This window comes from Pristis pectinata, chromosome 19 (assembly GCF_009764475.1).
Source record: "Pristis pectinata isolate sPriPec2 chromosome 19, sPriPec2.1.pri, whole genome shotgun sequence".
NCBI classification, from domain to species: Eukaryota; Metazoa; Chordata; class Chondrichthyes; order Rhinopristiformes; family Pristidae; genus Pristis; species Pristis pectinata.
In genome coordinates, this window is record NC_067423.1 from 19,247,232 (window position 1) to 19,273,271 (window position 26,040).

At 39.2% G+C, this 26,040-nt stretch overlaps 1 protein-coding gene across 1 annotated transcript in view; it reads right to left on the reverse strand.

Annotated features, from left to right (window-relative positions):
* The window catches only part of dennd6b (DENN/MADD domain containing 6B), a 62,088-nt gene continuing 36,048 nt past the window's right edge, over window positions 1-26,040 (reverse strand). Inside the window, exons 12-20 of the mRNA XM_052033810.1 lie at window positions 25,042-25,136; window positions 21,023-21,088; window positions 10,573-10,637; window positions 8,569-8,658; window positions 8,251-8,304; window positions 6,346-6,455; window positions 3,927-4,029; window positions 2,157-2,231; window positions 1-1,233 (exon numbers count right to left, since the gene is read on the reverse strand). Coding sequence (XP_051889770.1) covers window positions 1,111-1,233; window positions 2,157-2,231; window positions 3,927-4,029; window positions 6,346-6,455; window positions 8,251-8,304; window positions 8,569-8,658; window positions 10,573-10,637; window positions 21,023-21,088; window positions 25,042-25,136 — 781 coding nt within the window. The 3' untranslated portion in view covers window positions 1-1,110. The remainder of the gene's footprint in view (window positions 1,234-2,156; window positions 2,232-3,926; window positions 4,030-6,345; window positions 6,456-8,250; window positions 8,305-8,568; window positions 8,659-10,572; window positions 10,638-21,022; window positions 21,089-25,041; window positions 25,137-26,040) is intronic.

Here is a 26,040-nt window from a genome sequence, read left to right on the forward strand (position 1 = left end):
AGGCCTGTTTCTATGCTGTATAACTCTATGAATCTATGACAGTATCAGGGATAATGTTAAGAACTACAATAATTTTCCCGCAAGATCCCATTTTATATTCAATCTTTATTATATCAACATTTCCTTAAAAAAACTCTATTAAACCCGACACAGTTTGCTTTTTATATATCATCCAAACTTAATTGATCATTGACCATGTCTCTCTAGGTATTAATATTGTTTTATATTATGATCTCTAGATCTCATCCATTACTAACGTCAAAGTGTTAGTCCAAAAATATCATTTATCTCTCCCATTATATTTGAGTAGAAGTGCCCCATTTGCAGTCCTCTTGTTCGGTGTCACAATTTAATGGCCAGGCTGTTTTTTTTAAAAGAAAGTGGTCACTGCTTTAGGCATCCTTCAGGTGGAATGTCACCTTAGCACTTTTTCTTTGAGCCTTTCTATTTTTTCACTTCTATTTCCTCAGTTCCAGTTATCTTATCAAATTGCTCTACTTCCTTTTCATTTCTTCTTCTGTTACATTCTTAATGAGGCAAACTAGTCATTTAAAATCTTTGTGGTTCCTCAGAGCTTTCCTTCTAGTTTATGTTAAAATTGAAGTACCAATCGGAAAACTGTTCTGCCAACTTTGAGTCAATAACTTCACCAAACCCCACTAAATTGAGGAGAAATAGGAGAATTTAGCTTTGTTGGCCAGTTCTGCAATCTCACCATTCCAACAGATTGGATCACATCACCAAGGTCAGGGTACAATCCTGCCACACAGATTACATTCATACATTTACCGATCTATCATAAGATTTTACAATGTAGCAAACAAACAACACTATGGGTTTAAAACCATCTACTTTAATCAGGCGGCATCTTTTTAATAAAAATTGACAATAATAAGTGTGTTGTGGAAGCTAAACCATATCACAGGCATCTTAGTTCATCATGTAGGATCAAATCTGGCTGTTATGTGGAAACTTCTGCTAATATGCAGTGGCACCACTGTACCCAACTTGGTGTCTTTGTACAATAGATAATTCAGAAATGTGGAAAACAGAAGGCATCCAATGTGACTTCTCACAAAGGCTGAGCTGCAAATCACTTGTTTGTTCCAATCAATGTCGATGCAGCATCACCTGTAGATCATTAGGCAAGGAGCCAATAACAGTCTCAACATACAACTCCAGCTTCTCCAACAACTCTTCTCTGATTGGTAGCTGATGGACTCTTGCTTTTATCTGAATAAAGAAACACATTAAGGATGAAAGATATAAGAATATAATTGGACTAAACTTATGGACTTATTTTTAGAATTTAGGTATTGTAAAAAAAATTCAAGACATTCAAGGAGAACATTTTTTTTAACCACTTCTTGAACCTGTCCATCGGTTTTGAATTATTTATGTACAAGGCTTTCTGAATTTTGTTCCTCTATAATTTCCATTTTCTCAAAGTCTGGACAATATTTTTATTTAACTTTCTTAGGTCTAAAATGGACAACCTCATATGTTCCTAAACACCTTTCAACATTGTTTTCCCAACTCACATTATCCATCAATGCCATCTTAAGACTTCCTTTTTTCCAGTTGCACTACTTATTGTCCATTTCCAATCAAAGGATAAATTATTAGATAAATTAACAGGGAAATAGGCAAAATAAATGGTTCAAAATATTTTTGCTAGAGGAGAAAGGATTAAGGGATCTGTTGACAAGTTGGATTAGTGGTGTTGATCAATCATTTGCAGCTGGAAAATGTGTGGACGATATAAATTTTCTCTAGCTCCAATTCAACTGGTGAAACAATGTTTTGACAAAAAGACTCTTAAAGTTAAAATGTAGATTCCTGAAGTCAATATCAATCTTAGTAAACTGCTCAGGATAGAGACAACAAAGCATGATTAATATTGGAAGAGCAAAATAAATAACATTACTCATGTCGAGATTGAAACAAGTGACTGGTCTGGGATCACAAAAGAAGAAAGGGTATGGGCACAGGCTAGTTGATGCCATTCTACATTTAATCAATGTATCTATCCTGACGTGTACGGAAAATGAATAAAAGCATTTCTTTAATGGGTTTCCTTAGAATGTGGTGACAAACTCACAGACACAAACAGTCCAATTAACAGAGAAAAGTATAATTGGAAAGGGAAGCATTACCAATTTTTCACGTAGTTTTAAAACCAGGTCCACAATTTCCACTTCAGACTTTTCCCGAACCCACATGAGTAGATCCTAGAAAATTGAAAGGCTGATATTAAATACTGGATGGATTTTCACTGTTCAATTAAGTAGCTGTACTAAATTATACTCAGTTTTGAACTTCATGTGCTTCTACAGCTGCAATTATTTTTGATATAATGCTGTTCATACTTTTTAAACAAGTTTGTCAATTAGTTTGAGTATGTTATGACATTTCACAAGGAATGTAATAGTGTTTAAATGGCCCACTCTCAGGATCACTACCTCTTTGATATTTGTTAATGACTTGTGCTTGGGTATAAGTACAATAAGGATCGGCAGCAACACCTCTGCCAGGATTATCCTCAACACTGGTGCCTCACAAAGCTGCGTACTCAGCCCTCTACTCCCGATACACTCATGACTGCATGGCCAATTCTGCTCTAACTCCATCAACAAGTTTGCAGATGGCACTACTGTAGTGGACCAAATTTCAAATAACGATGAGTCGGAGTACAGGAAGGAGATAGCTTAGTGACATGGAGCCATGACGACAACCTTTATCTCAATGTCAGCAAAACAAAAGAGCTGGTTATTGACTTCAGGAAGGGGTTGGTGCACATGCTCCTGTCTACATCAATGGTGCTGAGGTCGAGAGGGTTGTGAGCTTAAAGTTCTTAGCAAGTGAGCATCACCAATAGCCTATCCTGGTCCAACCAAAAAATTTGGCCCTCTCCAATTTTTATCGATGCACTATAGTAAGCATCCTACCTGGATGCATAATGGCTTGGTATGGCAACTGCTCTGCCTGTGACTGCAAGAAACTACAGAGAGTTGTGGACACAGCCAGCACATCACAGAAACCAGCCTCACCTCCATAGGCTCTGTCTATACTTCTCGCTGCCTCTGTAAAGCAGCCAGCATATTCAAAGACCCACCACCTTGGACATTCTTTTCCCCTCTCCCATTGGGCAGAAGATACAAAAGCCTGAAAGCACATACCACCAGGCTCAAGGACAGCTTCTATTCCGCTGTTATATAAGACTATTGAATGGTTCCCTAGTCCGATAAGATAGACACTTGACCTCACAATCTAACTCATTATGACCTTGCACCGTATTGTCTGACTGCACTGCACTTTCTCTGTAACTGCAACACTTTATTCTGCATTCTGTTATTGTTTTACCTTGCACTGCTTTAATGCACTGTGTAATGTATTGATCTGTATGAATGGCATGCAAGTCAAGTTTTTCACTGTACCTCAGTACATGTGACAAACCAATTTACCAATTTTATTAATTCACCAAACTATTTTCAAAAAGTTGATGGAAGATGATTTATTAGCAGCTTTCAAAAAAGAATTAAGATGAGTTCATGCAGGACAAAAAGTTAATCTTTAAGAAAATGCTACCAAAACCCAGCGTAGGCACCATGGACAAAATGCTTTTCTGTGCTGTAAGATTCTCCAATCTAATGGCAGTTACTGAAATGTAGCATGAAAATTCCACAGAAATTCTACTGAGATACTTGCTGCTGCAGGTGTATTGTATTGGCAGCAAACAGCAATATATGCCACTTTTCCCTGCCCCGGTCTCAACTTTCTAAGTGATGTCATAGATTATTGGTTACATTATTATTTGAAGTCTCCAGTGTTGCTGCAGCGGACAAAAGCTATGGTTGGTGTGAGCAGCCATCATGATGCAAACCTATCTGGTAATCACTGAACTGGTATCACTAGCCTGTACTTACTGCCTGACATAACACCTCAAGGTGAAGAATCTCCAGCTTCTTGCACATCTCCTGGTGTCTCATACGAAACCAGCCATCAAAGTTAGGTGATTTAATAAAACGTCTGTCAATCCAAGAAAAGAAATACTGCTCAGACCAGTGGTCTAACATATTTGAGACGTAACAGACACAAACATTGATGTAAAAATAGGTTTTGAGAACATTCTAAATCATTAGCTCCATCCACAGTGCAATCTCTTGACATGAACAGAGCTTGGAAAAGAGCGACTGTTTCAGGAGTTTGGTGTCGAGCATGTGAGCGACATAGCCTGCCCATTGGAGTAGACTGAGTGTGATGTGGGTGTGGGTGTGGGAGGGAGGGGGTACTGCTACCCAGTAGACCATTAGCTTTATGCTGTGTTTGAGTTCTTGATCTTCAATAACCAAAACCAAAAGCTGTGCTGGTGCACTGAAAGCAATATCTGCATCGATGTTTGTCTTCATTGAGAAATGTCTCCTGAGAAATGGGAAACAATCCACATATTCCAGAGTCTTGGACTTTTACTTCAGAGGGTGTTGATGTAGATCAGAGGCAGGTTAGTAAAGGACCTTTGTTTTTCCAGTGTTAAGCCTAAAGCCCACTCTCTCCATGATGACTTGGAATTTGGCCTCCGAACATACAAATTAGACACATTGTCTGCATCCTGCAACTCTGACTGAAGTTAGTCGACCTTTGTTTTGGACAGGAGGTGACAAAGGTTAAACAATTTCCCATTTGTCCTGTAGATATATTTAGATTACAACAACTTCAGTTAGAGGTAGTTGCAAACTGTGCAGTTGAATAACTTCAGAAAGCAATAATTATAGTAAAGTGTCAATCCAGGACTTCATATTTTCCAGTCTATATTTACATGAAGGTTAAAAGCAAAGAACAGGAGAACTTTCATAACAGAAATGATTACTATATTTTCCATAAGTCAAGCATGGAAGAAAATATGTGCAGTTATGCAAAACATTGGTTAGACCGCATTTGGAGTATTATGTACAGTTCTGGTCACCGCACTACAGGAAGGATGTGGTAGTAATAGAGATTACAGAAGAGATTCACCAGGATGTTAACTGGAATGGAAGGCTGGAGTTATAAGAAGAGATTGGATAGGCATGGTTTATTTTCACTGAAATGTAAGAGGCTGAGGAGTGACCTTACAGAAGTTTATAAAATTATGAGGGGTATAGATAGGATAGATAGAATATTCTTCCTGCGGCAGGGGAATCCAGAACTAGAGGGCAGAAGTTTAAGGTGAGAGGGGAGAAATTTAAAGAACATCTGAGGTTCAAGTTTTTCACACAGATGGTGGTAAGTATCTGGAATGAGCTGTCAGAGGAGGTGGTGGAGGAAGATACAGTTAGAATGTTTAAAAGGCATTTGGACAGGTGGAGGTATATACGGGCCTAATGTGGCAAATGGGATTAGTGTAGATAGGCATCAGGGTGGGCATGGATGTGATGAGCTGATAATGTCTGTTTCTGTGCTGTACAATTCTATGATTCTTTGAAACAGCACTGGATCTGGTTTTGGTTCTGGAATGAAAAGGGCCACTAGAGCAACATTTCAGAAATAACAATCACAATATCACCAAGTTTAGATGGGTAAGGGAAAAAGAAAAGCATATATAAAATTACTTACATTAAGGTCTTGTTCCTTCTGTTCAATTAGTATAATTTAGACTCCCTAAAAAAAGTGATTGTAGTAGGAATCATTGAAATAGTGTTAAGGCAGAGAGGCATGGCAGGAGGAGGTCTTTAAAAGGGAAATCTGAAGTTTGGGCAAGACAGCTGGGGATTAGTATGTGTTGGGGTTGGGAAGGGAGGGTCAAATACAGTAGACCTGTATTTGAGAACAAAGGCATATTATCTGATATAGGAGAGAAATTGTACATGCAGAGAATAGAAAGGCCATGGAAGGATTTTAGAAAAGAGAAACTGATTTCAAGATCATTGTTCTGAAGGATAGATTGCCGAGACAGGTTTTTTTTCAGATCACCCCCTAGCAACTACCTGGATAAGTTGAAGTTTATGCAAGGTAAAGTTCAGGACATCAACATAAATCTGAGTCAATAGACAAAGATATTTACAAGGCTACGGAAGCAGCAGGAAATTCATTGGAGCAAAATGTTGGAGATCATGAACTGGATGCAAGATTTCTAGTTCAACTCAGGCTACTGTGGAACAAGGTTGTGCATAGCTGGGTTGAGTTTGAGATGATGTTTCAAAAACAAAATTGAATCAGAAGACAAAATGGAATTTCTGGCAGAGATCATGTAAAATGATTTTGGTCCAGTCACTGATTTTCAAACCAATGTGAACCAGCATTACCCAAAACAAAGTACTTCACCATTCCCTCAATCATATTTTTAGTTAGTTCGTAGTCATGCTCTACCTGTATAATCCAACCCAATCTCCTTTCAGCACAGACGTCAGTTGTGGTCCTGCATGCTCCAACGTCTTCATGAATTCCTCTTGGATAAAGGGCCGAATCTGTGGTGGATTCTGAAAAGGTCAGGCAAAAGGAATAAAGTAATTTACTTTCTGATGCAAAGAGCATTTCCTTTTGTACTTAAGAAACCTTCCAAACTCTTGATTTGGTGCATTACACTTTCCCATGACACTCTTCTCATCAGACAGGGAATAGTTCAGTGATCTACCATCCTAACTTCCTCTATTACAGCTTACAGTGATCCTGATTTTCATTTCAGTTCACCAAGAACGAAGAGCAGGTGCAAGTTCTTGGACTTGCTTTGCATGCTTCGGTACATCAACCAGCTCTGAAACTTCACGCATATATTGCTGCAGCAATTGTCAATGCAGATCACTGCATGCATTAGTACACCAAACTAGTGTCACACAAAAGTGCATGCATTGGTAATCTTGCTACATCTTTTGAGTCTGCATTGGGGACACAATGCTGAGTGCCTGAAGAAATATAACTAGGTCAGATAGAACCAGAATAAATTTGTGACAAATGAATTAGAGACCTAAGCAGGTAATGGATGTTATTCATAAAGCACTTGATAAGGTTCCACATAAAAGATCCTTACAGTAAGAGCTCATTGGAAGCAACTTAATGGTGGAATTAATTAGGAAGAGGGAAACAAGAGGTAATGGGTATATGTTTTCAATGGCAGGATGTCACTAAAGATATCTCCCAGTGATCTGTACTGGGGCTACATCTTTATGCTCTAATTATAAACAAAGTAAGAAATAGTCATATATCCAAGTTTTCTCTAGATTCTACAAGAATAATGTGGTTGGGAGCAGTAAACCACAAAGAGACAATGATAGATTAAGGAGAGTGGGCAAAACAATCTCAGTATGATTCAATGTAGGGAAATGAGAGATAATCAACCAAACAAGTTCAAAGTATATTCTAAATTATGAGAAGCTGTGGAGCAGCAGAGAAATCTGGAGTTCCAAGTATAGAAAACAATAAAAAGTAATGGACAGGTATAAATTAAAAATACATTCAGGGTGTTGACCAATATTTCAAAGGGAATAGAATGAAAGATTGTGGAAGTTATGCTACAGCTGCACAGGATCAGATCAGACAAATTAGGGGATAGGTTGCATCAATTAGTTTTATATTCACTTGAGTTTAGAAGGTTAAGAGATGATCTAATTCTGATGGTTAAAGGAATGGACTCATCTGACGGCAAGAGTCCAGAACAATGAGTTTAGAGCAGGGCCATTCAGAGGTGATGACAGAAAACATTTCTTCACATCAGGTAGTGTGAATCTGGATTCCTCTCCTCAAAAAGCTGTGGTGGGCAAATTCAATTGAAAATGTTAAATCTGAAATTGTAGGTTTTTGTTACCCAAGGGTATTAAGGGTTGTGGAAACAAGGCATGTCAATAGAGCTGAGATACAGATTGGTGATGATCTCAAACCTGCAAAATCTTCTCAAGGATAAGAGCAGATGCTGCAGGGGAACAAACCACCTGCAAACTCCTTTCCAAGTCGTACATCATCCTGACTTGGAATTGTGTCACCATTATTCTGTTGTCACTGGGTCAAAATCTTAGAACTTGTAATTGATAGCATTGCAGGATGCATTCACTATTCAGACCATAATGGTACAAGCAGGTGGCTCAATGCCACCTTCCCAAGAACAATAGGGGTGGTGAATAAATGTCTGAATTGCCAAAGCCCACATGAAGTGGAATAGAAACATAGAGTTATCAATCCTTTCTATTTCATCAATTTGATATTGTTGTGGTTCAGCTTTATGGTGATAAGGAAATAAATTGAATGTGAACACTACAGTTTATCAGCAATACTCAGTTTTACCTTCCATGCAGTGATGGTTCTCTGAAGGGGCATCAGACTGGCAACATATCTTTCCTGAAAGGAAAAGAAAATAATGAAGGTCTATACAAGCTTCCATTTCCCCACGGATTATTTAAAACTTCCTTCATGAACTTCCATCAAATTCTCTGATTTAAAACTCTTGTAAATCATCGACGGCATCATAAAAGTTTCATGGTGCTCAGGTGGGCTGACACCCAGGATGAAATCCAGTTACTAACTTTAAAAACAAAATGTAGACTTTTCTTTTGCAGATTATTTTCAGGTTTTTCAAAATCTAAAGACAAACAAATTGCTCACCAGGGGAATAATGAAACTCTGAGTAAGCTCCAATAAGTGGCGGCGGACAATGGCACTCTGTACTTCTGATGGACGCTTTCTTTGAATACCCTGGAATTCATTTGAGATAGGAAAAGAATGGAAAAATAGCATGTGTTGGGACATATTAGCACTCTTAAAAAATGAAAACATTAAGCATAAATTTCTAAAAATCTTGCAATTGCGCCGGCAGCAATTAAAAATGAAAATGTCTGATTTACTGATGTTGAATTTCAGGGATCTATTTAATTACTATTGACTTTCCCCTTAACTTTCATGATCACAAAGGAAACTATCCTAGCCTCTCCATTTTCTAAATCTAAATGAAATTCTTCATCTAATACCATTCTGGTAAATCTTTCCATGCTTGGAGGCTTCGTCATCTTTCCCAAAATATGGTACATCAAAATTGGACACAACATTTCAACTGACAACTGATTAGAAAGGCCTGATATTATATGCCTGTGTTTATAAAGCAAAATATAGTCTGCATGGAATGTACTTGAGACCCTGAAGAAAAAAATGTTGAATCCTCTTGAATGATTCCCCAAGTAGACTATCAAAGTCATTTGGAAGAATGATTGATAGTTCAGGTGATGTGACAAACACCAAGACATTTCCTGGCAGGTAAAGGGAAAGGGCCTCCTCATCAGATCCTTCATACACTCCCAGAATTTTTGTGCACTACGTGATGCAGTGAAGATGAGACAGTCATCCGTTCTCTACTGGAACATGGTTTGCAAAGGTCCTGAAAAAGATGCAGTGGTTTCCACCAAGGTTCATCCTGAACAAATGCACAACACAGGCCGAGACAAACATTAACTACTTCTTGAAAATCATTAGCTCAGTGAAGGCACCCTTTGGTCTGCCCAAAACATATTGCTATTTCAATACATGGGACAACCATGACAGAATGTTGTGAACCAATATATTTCAAAGCACAGCTTAGTTTGCTAAGGGATATATTGTAAGCATGGTGCAGCTACCACAAAGGATAAATTGGGAAAGGCCACAGTTTAAAACTTCCCACTGTTGCATGCCAAGAGTCTATAACTCAAGCAAAAACCTATCAGATTGTTTCCACTGAAATGCATATAAAGTTTACTTCCTACTGATGTAAAGTAAATCCTAACCTTGCATATCTGTTGCGCAATGAAGTGTATGTGACAAATATAATCTGTACTACACCACTAATGTTAACTTTTAGAAGATCATACTTATTTGGAAATTTTATGTAATGATATATTTTTGAAAATAAAAACATATTTATGTTTCATTAGAATGCAAAGAATGACAAATGGGTAGGTGGCAAGGCAGAATCTATTTGATTAGAGTCAAAAACATAAAGAGGAGGCTTTTCAGCATTTCAATCCTGCTCTGAAATTTTATTAGATTGTGGTTAATCTGTATTTCATCTTAATTTACTTTTCTTTATGTTATATACCTTGCTACCCGAACCTAGCAAAAATCTTCTCAATTTTAGTCCTGAAAATTTCTTTTAATTCAGCATTTAAAACATTTTAAGACTTATCCAGATTTCAACAGTTCTTTGTATATAAAATTGCTTCCCCATTTCACTCCTTAATGGCCCAACTGCCTTGTTTTTGGATTCCAATCCCCCAATTTAAAGGTCAACATTGAACTCGTCCTTTTGCTTACTTTCTGTACCTCTGCATTGTCTGTAGTTATCTATATAAAAGAACCCTTTTGCTCCTGTACAATTTCTAGTCTCAAAATATTTTCTTTTATCTTTAATTCAAAGAGGATGACCTTGCCCTCCCTCACATTGATCTCCATCTGCCACTTACGCCTAGTCACATAGTCCCCATGTCTCTTTCTGTTTTACAGAACAGTGATGGGAGCACAATTGCCTTATTACCTCCTGGCGAGGGAAGAAATTAAAGTTAATGGTTTCCATATTTTTACAAAGGAATTCATGATTCAACACAAGATTACTAACCTAACTCCTCAAATTTAAACAATTACCTTTAAAAGTCGTTTAATAAATGCCTTGTCCTTGTGCAGAAAAGTTCTGTAAGACGTATAGATACCTGCACAAAAAGCAGAGATTTATTAAATCTTTCTTTGGTGCTCCCTTTTTATGTACACAATTTGAACTCCTGCTGTCATATCCTGTAATAGTTTTCATATTAATTTTTTTCTGCTATTCATTCCTATATCCATTAGTGTAATAGGTTTTGTCCATATGAAACCTAAAGTGTGATTATACACCACCTGAAGCATGGACAATGACAGGGTATTTCTATCCCACAACAATAGAGAGGGAGAGGGGGAGAGAGAGAATTAAACCAAATTTGAGAATTAAAATTTAACAAATTATTTACATAGGATGTATTGTTTTAAACACAATTAAATTTGCAGATTGGATTTTCAATTGCCAAAATGTCTTCAGGTTGGAAAAATAAGTAAATGGGGTAGAGTAACAGAGTTCTCTTTCCATCCCAGATACCATTCAAATAAAATTTCTTTGTATTCCCCCTTCTTTAAAGTGGTATCATTTAGTTTCTATGGCCTATCCCATTCTTCCTCCCACTTTACCATTCTGTACATAAAATTTCATCTACAATATTTCTGCCCTATTCACCTGCTTTATTTTTGTCCTCCTGAAATCTGTTCTCATCACGGTAAATGTCATCCGCAATCTTTGAACTAATACCTACCCAGATCATTAATATCTTTCAAAAAGACTACCAGTTGCAAAAGCAACCCATCAGGACCCTGCTGCACATTTCCCTCCAATCTGAAATATGTTCTCAATTACTTACTACTTTCCTCCCTTTGGCCAATTTTATTTGTATGAAGCTATTTCTCCATTAATCCTTTGGCTTCTATTTTGCTTACAGATTTATTATGTGGTATTTCATCAAATGTTTTTTTGGAAGTCCATAACACATCAACTGCACTACCTTCATCAGACCTCTTGATGTAATAAATCAATATCAAGTTAGTCAATTAGGAATGGTGTTTAAGAAATTAGGACTGAATTTCATTATTAACACATAGTTTTCCAAATAAGCACTAATTTTGTTCTAGATTGTCATCCGGTTGGTGTTTCTGCAAGACTTAATGCCCTGTAGTTGTCGTTTTTTCCTTCCCTTATTTTTGAACAATGGGGTAAACTTTCCAGTTCTCTACCACCAATCCATTATCTGAAAGATATTAGAAGATTTTGGTCAGAGCCTCCACAATTTCTACCCTTATTCCTCTGCTATCTAGTATGCAATCCATCAGCATGAGTTGACTTTCCTACAACAGCTTAACATGTACCCTCTCCTTTGCTATTTTTAACCCAACCATTTTGGTACCACACTTTATCTAGTGAAGGCAAATGGAAAGTACTTATCTCGTACCTTAATCATAGTCTCTCCTTCTTCAAGAAGACTTCTGTATTCTGTTTTGTGTTATCTGCTGATCTATTTTTCATTAACACTCTTTTTTAGTTCTCCCATGTAATCTTGGAACTTCAGCATACAACTATCTAGGTATATAAATATTGACTTTCTATCGAAATAATAAACCAATATTTATCAAAAGCCTCCCTTTTCTGTTTCATGTTAATCACCATATCTTGAGTCACCTAGGGAGTTCTGATGCTTTGTTTTCTTTCCAGAGAAAATATGTTTTCTATACATAAGCAATTTTTGTTATGATAGCCTCCTATTACACTGTTTTAAGGGCTAATATTTAATTCCACTTTAACTGGGCCAGACCCCATGTAACTGTTTGAAATTGCTACAATATCATGATCTCCTGCAGCAATTGTTATCTAAATTCACCAGTCTTGTTTTCCACAAACTAGGTAGTTAAGCAAATATACAAAAGCTCTTACAGCACATTAACCCTTTGCAACAACACTGAATCTGTCCTGCATAGTTTTCAGCTGTTCATCTTACACAGAACCTTCAATCTGCACAACGGTCAAGGAATCTGAATCCAGTCCACCTGGATCATTGGTCTTGCCACAAGCTAACCTGCCATAGAAAGGAGACCATTCATCCCACTTATGCAATTAATTCCACTAATATAAACAATCTAGTCAATGTCAGATGGTTCAAGCAAGACAAATTCAAATACTTAGTACTCCCCTAGTAACTAGATAAGTTACTATTAATTTGCAAATGGTCTGCTGTTAAGATTAAGGTGCTATACCTTTTGGAAAGTACTTCTTTCAAAGATTGACTGGGTACAGACCACAGTGTTCTTGCTTTTACCCCGAGATCGCTAAACTGAGAGTATTTTTATAGTAAATATGCATTAAAATGACAATAATTTGGAGGTCAACTGCTCACAATATAATGGCTCTATGGGGGATGTACTAGCAAAAGGAAATTAAGTGAAATTTAATCAAATGGGATTGCATTGTCAGGAAGGCAACCAAAACCAAGCATAATAGAACCACAGGCTTGGAAAAGGTACCCATGTTTATAGACCTACCTTTTAACATATGCAACAAACCAATAGATGGCAGATTCTTTCCTGATAGGGACTGGTGATTTTATCATTGTATATGTTGTTGAGTTAGTTCTCTTAAGTCACGCACAGGAAGAATATTCCATCCATGTCATTAATGCATTAATCCAGTTGAACAAAACGAGATTGATGGTTATGACAAAAAAATACAATAATGGTATGAATTTGGTTTTGGACTTGGATAAAGACCTGATCAAGTGATGGTAGATCCCATCATGTACTTGGTCTGCCCATGTTCAAGTGTTCTCTAGTTAAATGGGTTAACTTACAAAGTGAAGTCCAGTCAAACAGTCTGATCAGCCAAGAAAGAAAGTACAAAAATATCATGCACGAACTATGCACTCACTTTTCCCAACAATACTCAAAGCTTCATCATATATGTTTCATATACATCTTGTTAATTAAACAAACCAACTTCTGAAGGGAAAATAACACTTCTGCTACAAAAGTGGGCTTGTTCTGAAATTGAAAACAGATGTTTAGGTGATGGTTGATGTTACAGGGCTATCACCCTACTTTACATCCTCATTTAAGATGTTCTGAGCACAATACCTGAATATAGTTACTGTTGCCTTGCGACAAAATGCACATTTGTTGCAATGGAGCATCACCCTGAAAGGATATAACACTGTTATCCAACATTGCAGTGGTTCGCAAAACTGGGTGTTGACACACCATCACTCCTGGCGTAATTACAGATATATTCCTCATGAATAATCTTTTGCCACTACTCATGAATATTGTTTAAAAGTTACATGAAGCCATTTTCTCAATTCAGCTGTTCTTTCAAATCAGTTCCAACAGATAAGGGCGCAAATCTCACTGAAATGGGGAATCTACTGGTGCTAGCTGTTGGACATCATTCTACATCTTTCAGTTTGTGGTACTAATTGCTGAAATTGCAAGCTAAAAAGGTTAGGCAAGAACAATATGGTAATGGGAGGGAGGGGGTGGGAACAAGAGCAACAGTGCATCTAATTAATCTATGGGATTTAAGCATTATTAAATACAGATGAAATAAAAGTAGAATGAATTAGAGTCAAATCAAGAATAGAAAGAGAAATCAAAAGATAGAATGGAAGAAAAATTAAAAGTTAAAAACTTCCAATATTTCTAACCACATATTATTTGCAGGAACAAGGCTCAACTTTTTAACTTGGTATCCTTCTCAACTAAAGGGATTAATTGGAATTGCATCAACAGTTATTAAATTGTTAAAACTGATTTAATGGATAATGAATGTATACATCCTGCAAGTTCCTAAAAATTATAGGGTTGAGAGTAGGGGTAGCAACAAGTCAAACAAAGGCAAGGAAGTCTCTTCCTGATTATCATCATTTTCCCTCAGTTGTTGAACATTGGAAGAAGCAGGAGTACAGAAGGTAGTATGGGATTTCAATGTCCACCACCAATCATGGCTTGGTCAGCTTGATCATGCTTCCAAAGAGCAAAACTTTAAAATACTAAAAGCTTGTTTTAGTATTTTAAAGTAGAAGTTGAGTCATTAAATTATAAGAAAAATATAATATCCAATGTAAGTAGTTAAAAAAGGCAAAAAACTGGTAACAAAAACTAAAGCAAGTTGTGGGCTACATGAACTATTGGCAAAGTGTTGTACCAACAAGTTGATAATTAAGGGAAGGGTTTTACTGCCTGAGAAAAAGATATTATGTTTGGTTTTAGAGGCAAGTGCCTACTTTTAAAACTGAGAGGTCTATACGATCACAGCCATGTGATTTAAAGGGCAGTTTCAGCAAAATGCCTTGGAGGTACGGACATAAGCTTTCTGAAACATGCAGGGATTCTGGTGCTGGGAGGAGAGTTCTCAGCCCCAAAGACAAGACAAGATCAGGGCTTTGACAACACCCTAACAGCCAGAAAATGACTGGTTAAAGGTCAGAGGCAATTAGCAGAAACAATACATATTTAATAAGAACAGGAACATCTTGAAACTGACGACGTTCAGAATGAACTGCCTATTTTTGGATGATTGGGCAAGAAAGTCATGCATAAAGATCAAGACTTAGGTACTTGAACATTATTTCATGGTATCTGGCATTCACCTGATGGATCCAATATTGAAATCATGGTCTAAAGTCTAGGACTGGCTGACAGAAAAAAAACAAAGAAAATATTTGCCGGTTCTCCTGCCTGTCTCAGTCTGGAATCACTTTGCCTTTCCTGAGTCGTATTTCTGATACGTAATTAAGTGTCATAAATAATCTGCCTGTTCAAGAAAGTTGCAGCTAATATTTACTTAAAAGTTTGCAAATAATTCATTCTAAAATCTACTAGAGGTTATCTTCTCGCTTCACATTGGCGACACTCTCCATTCTGTAGTGTGACATTACCATCATGCCAGTTTGGACAGGTTCAAAACAGGTTTGGCAGCTCAAAGCTGAGCATTCCATGAGACGCTGTGAGTTGTCAGCAGCGGTAGAACTGATTCCACTACAATATGTAGCCTTAAGACCTGGCAGTGCTCACTCTACCATTATTATCAATCCAGAGGACCAATGCTCGTTCAATCAGGAATATGGAAGGACAAGCCAGGAACAACACTAGGAGCCATTTTGATGAAACTGCAACTCTGGACTACATGCATATTAAACAACAAAAGCAACACGCAATAGACAGAGGCAAGCAATGTCACAAATATTTTCAGGTAGATGTGCTAAGTAAAAGATCCATTTGGCTTCATTGTGAGATCCCCACCTTCAGGGAAGCCTGTTTATAGCCATCTTGATTTATTGCACAAGATAAGCAACAGCTGTGAACAGTGGAAACATCAAAGTCAATGGGGAAAGACAACACCCAATTGTAGTACTTAAGATTTGTGTTCCAGAACTAGCTATACCTTTGGTCAAGTTGTTCTGGTAATTAAAATGCTGTTATCTATCACGCAATGTGGAAAGCTGCCTGGGTTTGCCCTGCCCAGAAATAACACAGAACAAATCCAAACCAATTAATTACCTCCAATAAGTGTACTCTCAATTCTCAGTAAAGTGATGCAAGGTGTCATCGACAGTGCTATAAAGCATCACCTACTCACCGATGATCTGCTGGCCAATGCCCAGTTCTGGGTACTTGTCAGGGCTACTTGACTCCAGACCTCATCATATCCAAGGTAAGAGTGACTGCCATACCTTGACCAAGTATGACATCAGTAGCCTCAGTAAAACTGAAATCAAACAGTATCGGGGGAAACACTCAAATGGGGAGTAGAGTCACATCTTGCACAAAGGAAAGTGATTGTCGTTGCTGGCATTCAATCATTCCAGATCCAGGACATCACTGGAGGAGTCTCTCAAGGTATTGTCCTACGCCCAACCACCTTCATCAATGACCTCCTTTCCATCTTAAAATCATAAGTGAAGGTAACACAATGTTCATTTTCAACATCTTAGAAAATGCAGCAGGTAGTACCTGCATGCAGCAAGACCTAGACAACATTTAGGCATGAGCTCATAAGTTACTGATAACTTTTGAGTGACACAAATGCCAGATAATTACCATTTCTAAGGAGTCTAACTTGGCATTACCATTGCCAAGTAACCCTGATCATTATCCTGGGGAAATCACAATTAAGCAGCCACATGAGTAATGTGGCTACATGAGCTGGTCAAAGACATTTCATAGCTTTTCTACTCGCTACAAAGTATAAGTCAGCAACATAATAATATATTCACCACTTGGCTGAAAGACTGCAGTTACAACAGTCAAGAAGCTTCAGGACAAACTAGCCAACCTGTTGAGACCCCACCCACCACCCCCACCCCCTAAACATTCCCTACAACCTAGAAAATGTATGCACTTACCTTCTTGAGATATTCCAATAGCACCCCCCGGCCCCCACAAACAAATAATCTCTACCACCCAGGGAAGCAAGGCCAGCAGGAGCATGAGAACATCTCCAGCTGCAGGCTCCCCTCCAAGTGACCTGCTTTCTTCTCTTGGGAATATACAGCTGCTCCTTCATCAGTGGTGGATCTAAAAACAAAATAACCAGCACCAGTACGGAAGTAACTTCACCAGTTCTAGAAGGTGTCTCACCATCTGTTCCAGAGGAAAGAGAACAAGTCAATGAATGCTGGCCACGCTATTGATGGCCAATCCTAAAAAATGAGTTGAAGATCAATTATAAATAGTGGCACACAATTAAATAGCTAACAGGGAGTGAAGGCTCAAACATCATCTCAATCTCAAGGATGGCAGAGACCAGCAAGCAAATTCCAACTGCTTCCCACACCATGGGAAGATCTGCAAAACAACTGCACCCCAAAAACATGCTCATTCTGACTATTTGTCTCTGGAACGAGGGAGTGAGATGAAACTGGCTTTGTAAAGTCTTAGTGTTGTTCTTTCTTGTAGTAGTGTACAGTGAACTGTGAGATGTTGCTGTACAGCATGGAAACAGGTCCTTCAGACCAATTTGTCCATGCCAACCAAGTTGCTTACCTGAGCTGGTCCCATTGGCCTGCGTTTGGCCCACATCCCTCTAAACTTTTCCTATCCATGTACCTGTCCAAATGTCTTTTAAACATTGCCGTTATACCCACGTCTGCCACTTCCTCATGCAGCTCATTCCACACACCCAAAAAGTTGCCCCTCAGCTCCCCTTTAAGTCCTTCCCCTCTCAATCTAGTTTTAGACTCTCCTACCCTGAGGAAAAGACTGCGACTTTATCTGTGCCCCTCATGATTTTACATACCTTTATAAAGTTACCCCTCAGCTTCCTACACTCGAGGATAAAAAGCCCCAACTTATCCAGTCTCTCCTTTTAACTCAAGCCCTCCAGTTCTGGTAACATCCTTGTGAATCTTTTCTGTACCCTTTCCAGCTTACTGACATCCTTCCTATAGCTGGGTGACCAGAACGGCGCACAATACTTCACGTGTGGTCTCATCATCGTCTTGTACAGTCGTAACATGACATCCCAATTCACCGTCTCCAGCAGCAAGCTGGGAGCAGCCAATCACCCACATTTAGTCACAGTTATTTTGACAGCCAAGAAACAGGCTCAATTTCATTCTCCAAAACTGGAACAATCGTAGCTGAAACTAACAATTGTTAGTCATAAATTTTTCCACACCTTTCGTCAAGTCCTGGTTTTCTCTGAAATGCAACTAGGATGTTTCTAAAAATCCTCTCTAAATTCCAGTAGAGATCAAATTCTATTGGGAGCCCTTCTTCCCCTCCTTCTTCTCAGTAGGTTTTGCTTTCTCCCAGTCATGCTCAACTCAAGAAGAAGGTCGCCAATATCTACAAACTATTATTTCCAAAACAAGCCTCAAAGTATCATTGCCAGTAACTTGAATCTTTGGAAAAGTATGGATAAGAATTGTACCAATAGTGAGAAGAAATAATCCAGCAACTAATGTATATGATCACTTTATATAGCAATTACCAGAGAGTTCTTTGGTGCTAGTTAAATTAACGTTAGCTGTGTACACCTCTTCGTAAATATATGCCTGGCAGACCTTTTGTAATGCCCAAACAAAAGGGCCACCTACTGTCCAATTTCTCCATCAGAGAAATTAAAATGAAATGGTAGAAGGAGGCTTATTCCATTTCATTTCATGCTTAAATAAGGCCCCACTTAAGTTGTAAGATGAACTTCAGAAAATGGCAGCTGAGTATGGGCAAAAAAGACAAAAGACAAGCAAATAATGTTTGTTTACTATTGCTATAATTTGCAAAGGTCTGCAGCAGGGAGAGGTGGGGTCTGGGTACCAGGATTGGGTAGACAGAGAATGAAGCTAATGAGTGCCAGATATGGAGGGTGTGGGAGCATCCAGAGGCCATGGGAGAGACTCAGAGGGAGATGGTTGCCCGAGGCCTTCCAAAATTGCAGGTTCAGTTGGTTATATAATCCAGCCCATTGAGGTAGAGGCCCGATGCTACAAGGTCTGCAATTTCTGTAATGATGCAATTTAAGCACAGCACTTTACATAAAGAATCGATAAAGACAACAGAGAACGAATCTAATAAAGAAAACGCGTGAAAATAGATTAGTTGCTAATATAAAAAAATGTGTGAATCATAAGTCTATTACAAAGATAAATAGCAAAACCATGATCAGAAATGGAAATCTTCTATGGGCAATGGGTAGAGCTGTAGTAATAGATGAGCATTTCACATCTACCTTTACTAAGGATGCTGACAATGTAGTAGGTAAGGAGAAGAATGGGATAAGAACAAGTACATAGAAGTTCCTCAAAGTTGAAAATTCACTGGTCCCAATACAAAGTTATCCTAAGTTACAGCAATAAGCATGGAAACTGCAAAGGCTCTAGCCACAATCTTGAGATCTTAAAATTTGTGTACGATGCCAGAATGGATTTTAAAGCAAAACCAGGGAAAAATATACATATATAGGAAATGTACATCAGCCGACATGGTGTGGAAACTTTTAGGACAATAACCTTGGGAAATACTATTTGATACTTGAAAGAGTAAGAGTTTTATTTAAGACAAATTATGTCCAACAAACTTAATTTTATTGCTTGAATGAAGTACCACATAACATAATTGTAAGTAAAAGTTAGAAAAGATAAAGTCCAAGTCTGAAACTAAAATCGGCTAACAGACAAATGGCATTGAGCTGTGAATGGCTGCTTTTCAGCAGTTTACCAAAGGTTGGAGAATTCAATGTTCATGCCATCGGGTTGTAGACTACCCAGGCGGATTATGAGGTGCTGTTCCTCTAGTTTGCATTTAAACTGTTCCTCTTCTGTCCCCTTTCTCTCTCCTCCTGATCTACCCAGTTCTTCCTACACTCACTGCAGCCCCCATTACTCTGTTTCTTTCCCCTGCTCCCACTGGTTCCCCTCCCCCACTGTTCCCATCTGCCTTCCCCACCTCGCTCACTTAATTCCATGCTTCATATTCCATCATCTTCAGCCCTTTGTCATTTCCACCTATCACCTCCCAGTTTCTGTCGCTATTTCCAATCTCCCCTCCTCCATCTGCCTATCACCCCTGCTCACCTGGATCCACCTATCACTTGCTAGCTCTTGCTACCCCCTTTCCCTCCACCTTTTTGTACAGGCTATCTCCCCTCTATCTTTCAGTCCAAATGAAGCGTCTCAATCCGGAATGTCGACTGTCCATTTCCCTCCACAGATACTGCCTGCCGCGCTGAATTCCTTCAGCATCTTGTGTTTTGCTCTAGATTCCAGCATCTACAAACTCTTGTGTCAGCAGGATCTGGCCTGGATTAGAGAGTATTAGCTATAAGGAGAGATTGGACAAACTTGTATTGTCTTTGGAACATCAGAGGCTGAGGGGAGACCCAATAGAAGTTTATAAAATTATGAGAGACATGGATAGGGTAGATAGTCAGAGTCTTTTTCCCAGGGTGGAAATATCAAATACTAAAAGGCATAGCTTTAAGGTGAAAGAGGGAAAGTTTGAAGGAGATGTGCGAGGTAAGGTTTTTTTAAAAAATCACAGGCAAACAGTGCCTGGAATGCATTACCAGGGGATGTGGTGGAAACATATGATAGTTATGTTTAGAGGAATTTAGAAAGGCATATGAACATACAAGGAATGGAGGGATATGGATCTATGTACAGGCAGATGGGATTAGTATGCCAAAGGGCCCGTTCCTGTGCTGTACTGTTCGATGTGCCATATTCCGCAAATTGTCATTTCTACTTCTTCTGTTTCCTGTTGGTTCAATTACTAGAACACAATAAAAAAGCAGACCAGTCAGGGAGGGGCTTGACAGGCAAACAAGATAGTATTGGTCTCACTGCACTACCCAGTCCCAGAATTTTATCTATTGCATCTGAATGGATTTGAATACAAGCTTCAAAAGGAAACACACCATGCCTTTCTAGTTTAACTTTCGGACTCCTGACACACATAATCCTTCTTCAATCTAATAAACTGCAGATATGAATTGAGAAGGATACTAAAGTAAACGAGAGCCTTCCAGTACCTGGTTTTGTGTCCAGAGTCCTAATCTTCATCAATTTCTTCACTTTTATTTGTTTGGGTAAATCACCTGAAAAACACAATCACAATGAGATAGTGGAATCTCTAGCTCTGGCAACTATAGAGAAGATAGAACATGCAACTCAGAAGCTTAAATGAGCCTAGATGTTTGACCAATGACATCAGGTGTCACACATAAAATAGAGGAGAAAATGGAAGCACAACTTGCATTAAATAATCTAGTGAGCTAAATATCCTGGGCTTGTAACAACAGACCACAAGAAAACAGTAATGAGGTAAGGAATGTTACTACTTTATAAATTCCTCAAAGCTTTAAATATCCGACTCTGCATATATTCATAATGGCATGTGGGTGGCACAATGGCAGTTCAAGTGCTGCAACTATCTCACAGCTCCAGCAACCCGGATTTGATTCTGGCCTCCAGTGTTGTGTGTGTGGAAGATCGCATGGGTTTCACAGTTGCTCCAGTTTCCACCCATGTCCCAAAGACATGCAAGTTGCACTGGCTACAGTAAATTGCCCTGTAATGAATTGTAGGAGAACTGGGGATGTGAATGGGCACAGTGTGGAGAGTGTCTTAAAGCACAGAAATAGGCCCTATGGCCCAACCACATGTCTTCTGTGTAAGAGAATAGATTAATGGGAAATAAGTGGGGGCCTGGGATTGATGGGATTGCTCAAAATCAGTACAGACTAATGGCCAAATGGTCTACTTCAATGTCTTGAGGAAATACACCTTTTAATCTATCTTAGTCAAAATGCCCCTCATACATTTATTTAAATTTAATACTTAAATTCGTCATTCTTAAAGTGAAAGCAAAATTTGAGCATTTTTGTGTCAGTGGATCTGTTACAATGAAATTATTAATTTTTCCTACCCCATTAGCTATGACTAATCTAAAACAGCCTGTTCCCAAATTGGTGCCCCTGCCCTGACTGCCTCATTTTCACCATGGGCATCCAGACTCTGTATACTTCCATTCCCCATCAGGAAGGCCTCGAGGGTCTCTGCTTCTTTCTTGATAACAGACCCAACCAGTTCCCCTCCACTACCACCCTCCTCCGTCTAGAAGAACTGGTACTCAGCCTTAACAACTTCTCTTTCGGCTCCGCTCACTTTCTCTAGACCAAAGGTGTAGTCATGGGCACTGGCATGGGCCCCAGCTTTGCCTGCCTTCTCGTTGACTATGTGGAACAATCCATGCTCCAAACCTACACTGGTAACGCTCCCCAATTCTTTCTCTGCTACATTGACAACTGTATTGATTCTGCTTCCTGCACCCATGTGGAGCCCGTCAATTTCATCAACTTTGCCTCCGACTTCCACCCCACCCTCAAATTCACTTGGTCCACCTCCAACACCTCTCTCCCCTTTCTTGATGGTAGACAGATTATCTACCAACATATTTTATAAACCCACTGACTCCCACAGTTACCTTGACTACACCTCTTCCCACCCTGTCACTTGTAAGGATGCTATTTTCTTCTCTCAATTGCTCCGGCTCCACCGCATCTGTTCATATGATGAGGCTTTCCATTCCAGAACATCCAAAATATGCTTTTTTTTTTCGGAAAACAGGGTTTCCCCTCCACTGCTATCAATGCAGCCCTCATCCGCATCTCCTCCATTTCCCGCATGTCTGTCCACACCCCATTCCCCCACCAACAAAACAAGGATAGCATTCCCTTTGTCCTCACCTATCACCTCACGAGCCTCCACATCCAACATATCTCTCTCCACAACTTCTGCCTTTTCCAACAGGATCCCACCACCAGGCACATCTTCCCCTCCCCTCACCTCTCCGCAGGGATCACTCTCTCCGCAACTCCCTTGTCCGCTCATCCCTCCCCACTGAACACCCTCCTGCAACCGTGTTAAGTGTTACACCTGCCCCTACACCTCCTCCCACACCACCATTCAGGGTCCTAAACAGTCTTTCCAGGCGAGGCAGTGCTTCACGTGTGAATCCATCAGGGTCATTTATTGCATCCTGTGCTCCTGGTGTCGCTTCCTCTACATCAGTGAGACCTGACAAAGATTGTGGGATCGCTTTGTCGAGCACCTCCGCTCCATCCGCCGGCCAGCCATTTTAATTTCACTTCCCATTCCCACACTGACATGTGAAGTGTCCACAGCCTCCTCTACTGCCAAGTTGAGGCTAAACGGAGATGAGAGGAACAACACCTCATACTCTATCTTGGTAGTCTCCTACCTGACGGCATCATCAATTTCTCTAACTTCCAGAAATTCTGTTTCCCCCCCACCTACCCCCAACTTCTTGGTTTTCCCTTATCCCTCTGGCCCCTTTACCACTTATCTTTTATTTCCCCCAGCCTCATGACCTGCCCATCACCCACACCTTCCTTCTCTGGGTCCCCTCCTCTTTCCCTTTATTCCATGGTCCACTGTCCTCTTCTATCAGATTCCATCTTGTTCATCCCTTTGCCTCTTCTACCTACTTGCATCATTCCCTCTCCCCACCCCCCCCACCTACCTGCCTACCCCCCTCACCTGGATTCACCTATCACCTGCCAATTCATGCCCCTCCCCCTCCTCTTTTATTCTGGCTTCTGCACTCTTTCTTTCCAGTCCTCATGAAGGGTCTCGGCCCAAAACATCAACTGTTTATTTCCCTCCACTGCCTGAACTGCTGAGTTCCTCCAGCATTTTGTGTGTTGTGAATCCATAATATATCATTCTAGGAAAAATTCCTGAACAAATCCATGAACTTGTCTTGAAGGCGAACTTTGCTAATTTGATTTGCCCAAAATGCATTATCTTTGTTACATTATTTCTTGGTTGCTACTCTGTCCAACAGTTAGGTATCTTTATGGGGTGCTAGTGCTTTCTCCTCCTTCTCTTTTTATCTCCACCTGAACTGATTTTAATTCTTGATCATGTGAACCAAGAGCTTACTGTTCTAAAGTTAACAGAGGTATCACAATCCCCACCCCTTCAATTCCTCTCCATTCCTTCTATTTATCCTTGCTGAATGTCAAGTAACCTCGAATATTCAGTTTCTAGTTTTGGTCATCTTGCAACCTGTAAAGGATATTAAGGCACATCATTCTTTGTACCATAACTTCATCCATCTTGTTATCCTGTCATTTTAATTTTGAATTAAGTGTAGATTTCATTTTGAATTTCATAATTTTACCCAATCTTGACTCCATTTACTGTTGCATTATTACCAACATACAAACTGCCCTTTCCCGTCACACTCTGCATGTTATAACCCATACAGTATATTACACTAGACTACCCTATTATCTTGTCCTTTTTCTTTAACCCTTTAAATTTCTAACTGAACCCTCCTTCCCCACCTTATCCCCATCTCCTTGCTATTTAGTTTAAATCCCTTTAATGTAAGTTGGATGTGGGTTGAAAAAAAGTTTCCATTGATGCATAGAGCGATCACAAATTATGTCTAATGCAAACAGAACTTAAATTTGAGAACTTGGTCACAAATGAATTCAGTGCCGAGGGAAAAAGGAGTTGTTGCTTCTTGTCCCCAATACTTATTGCAGCTGATACAACGAGAGGCAGTACTTAATATTTTTATGGATGTATTAGCATGTTATAAATGTTCATAAAAACTTTCACCAGACTAAAGTAAAAAATATAGATTTAGATATGCAGAGAAGGTTATGGTTTGAACTGCATTATCTGGAAGTTTGTGTATAACAAAACTATTCCATTCGACTGAGGTAATAGATGTAGATAAACAGACATCTGTGTCTAACAAAACATCTGTGTAAAACAGACATCTTTTCCAGCTCAGAAGTTTGTGAGGCAACTTAAAGACCTTTGGAAAGATAATGTGATATCACTTGAATATGGGACCTTGGAAAAGAAGGTTGTACAAACGGGAGAATGTTGGATCTTTTATTGGATGCCTTTTGTACTGGGTAGCAAAAACAACAAAAAACAAAGCCAACCCCTTTTTCATGAACACGGCACCCTGCACATATTTAGGCAGTAATGATCATTCCTTCCTTACCTGACATTTTGATTTCTCCAAGACGAATAATATGTGGCCAGTGCTGGAATGTTTTGATGAAAAAAGGATTGGTCACTCCGAGAACAACATTTGGCCTGTCAAACAAAATCATAGCACCAAGTTGGTATGGACTACAAGAAATAACATAAACAATTCTTGTTGGCAAGAACACATACCAGCTACACTGTAGAGAAGACAAAGGAAATCTTTGCAGCACCAAATTTAGAAAGAAACTGTTGAATCAGTCAAAACAAATGGTTGGTGCCATGGACAGCTGGCCTGAAAATTATTATTTGAAATGGAGCTTGGCCCTTAGATTAATGGATAGTCTGGAAGCCAACCTCTCCTGCTTGGGTCTGATGCTCAACTGTAGTGAGTAACTTGTGGAAACCAACATCATGCAGTGTTTGATACACAAGATCACAGTTTCAAATGGAGTTATAACAGTCTCGTGTAACCCCAAACAAGTTCTATGGAATGCAAAGCATATTCGATGGAACAATTATTGGAACACCAAGCAGCTGCCATTTCACTAACAGTATCTTCCATAAAGTGATAAAGAACTTCAGCAAAGCTCAGGTGACTGTCAATAAAGACTCCTCAGTGCAAAAGTCTTCAGGGTCTCAGCTACCCAGCAGTAGGCAAACTAAATAGGCAGTTGCCCCAGCATTTCCATTTCAGTTTCTTGTCAGCCAGGTGGCCTGGACACCTGAAGGCCATCCAGTGATGGTACACTGATATGCAAACAACACAACCTACAACTTCTTAAGGGCATCACTGGAGGACATCTGAACTGCCCTCATCAGATTTTCAGTAGCTACACATGTATTCTAAGGATGTAATTCGCAGGAAGAGCTAATAAGGCAAATGCAATTATAGTCTAGCCACCTATGATAAGAATATGATTGAATACTTGAATATTTGAAAATGCTATTGACAGTATTAGATTTTGATAATTGATGTTCTAAGTAAAGACTCATCATTCTAAATAGGTTGTAA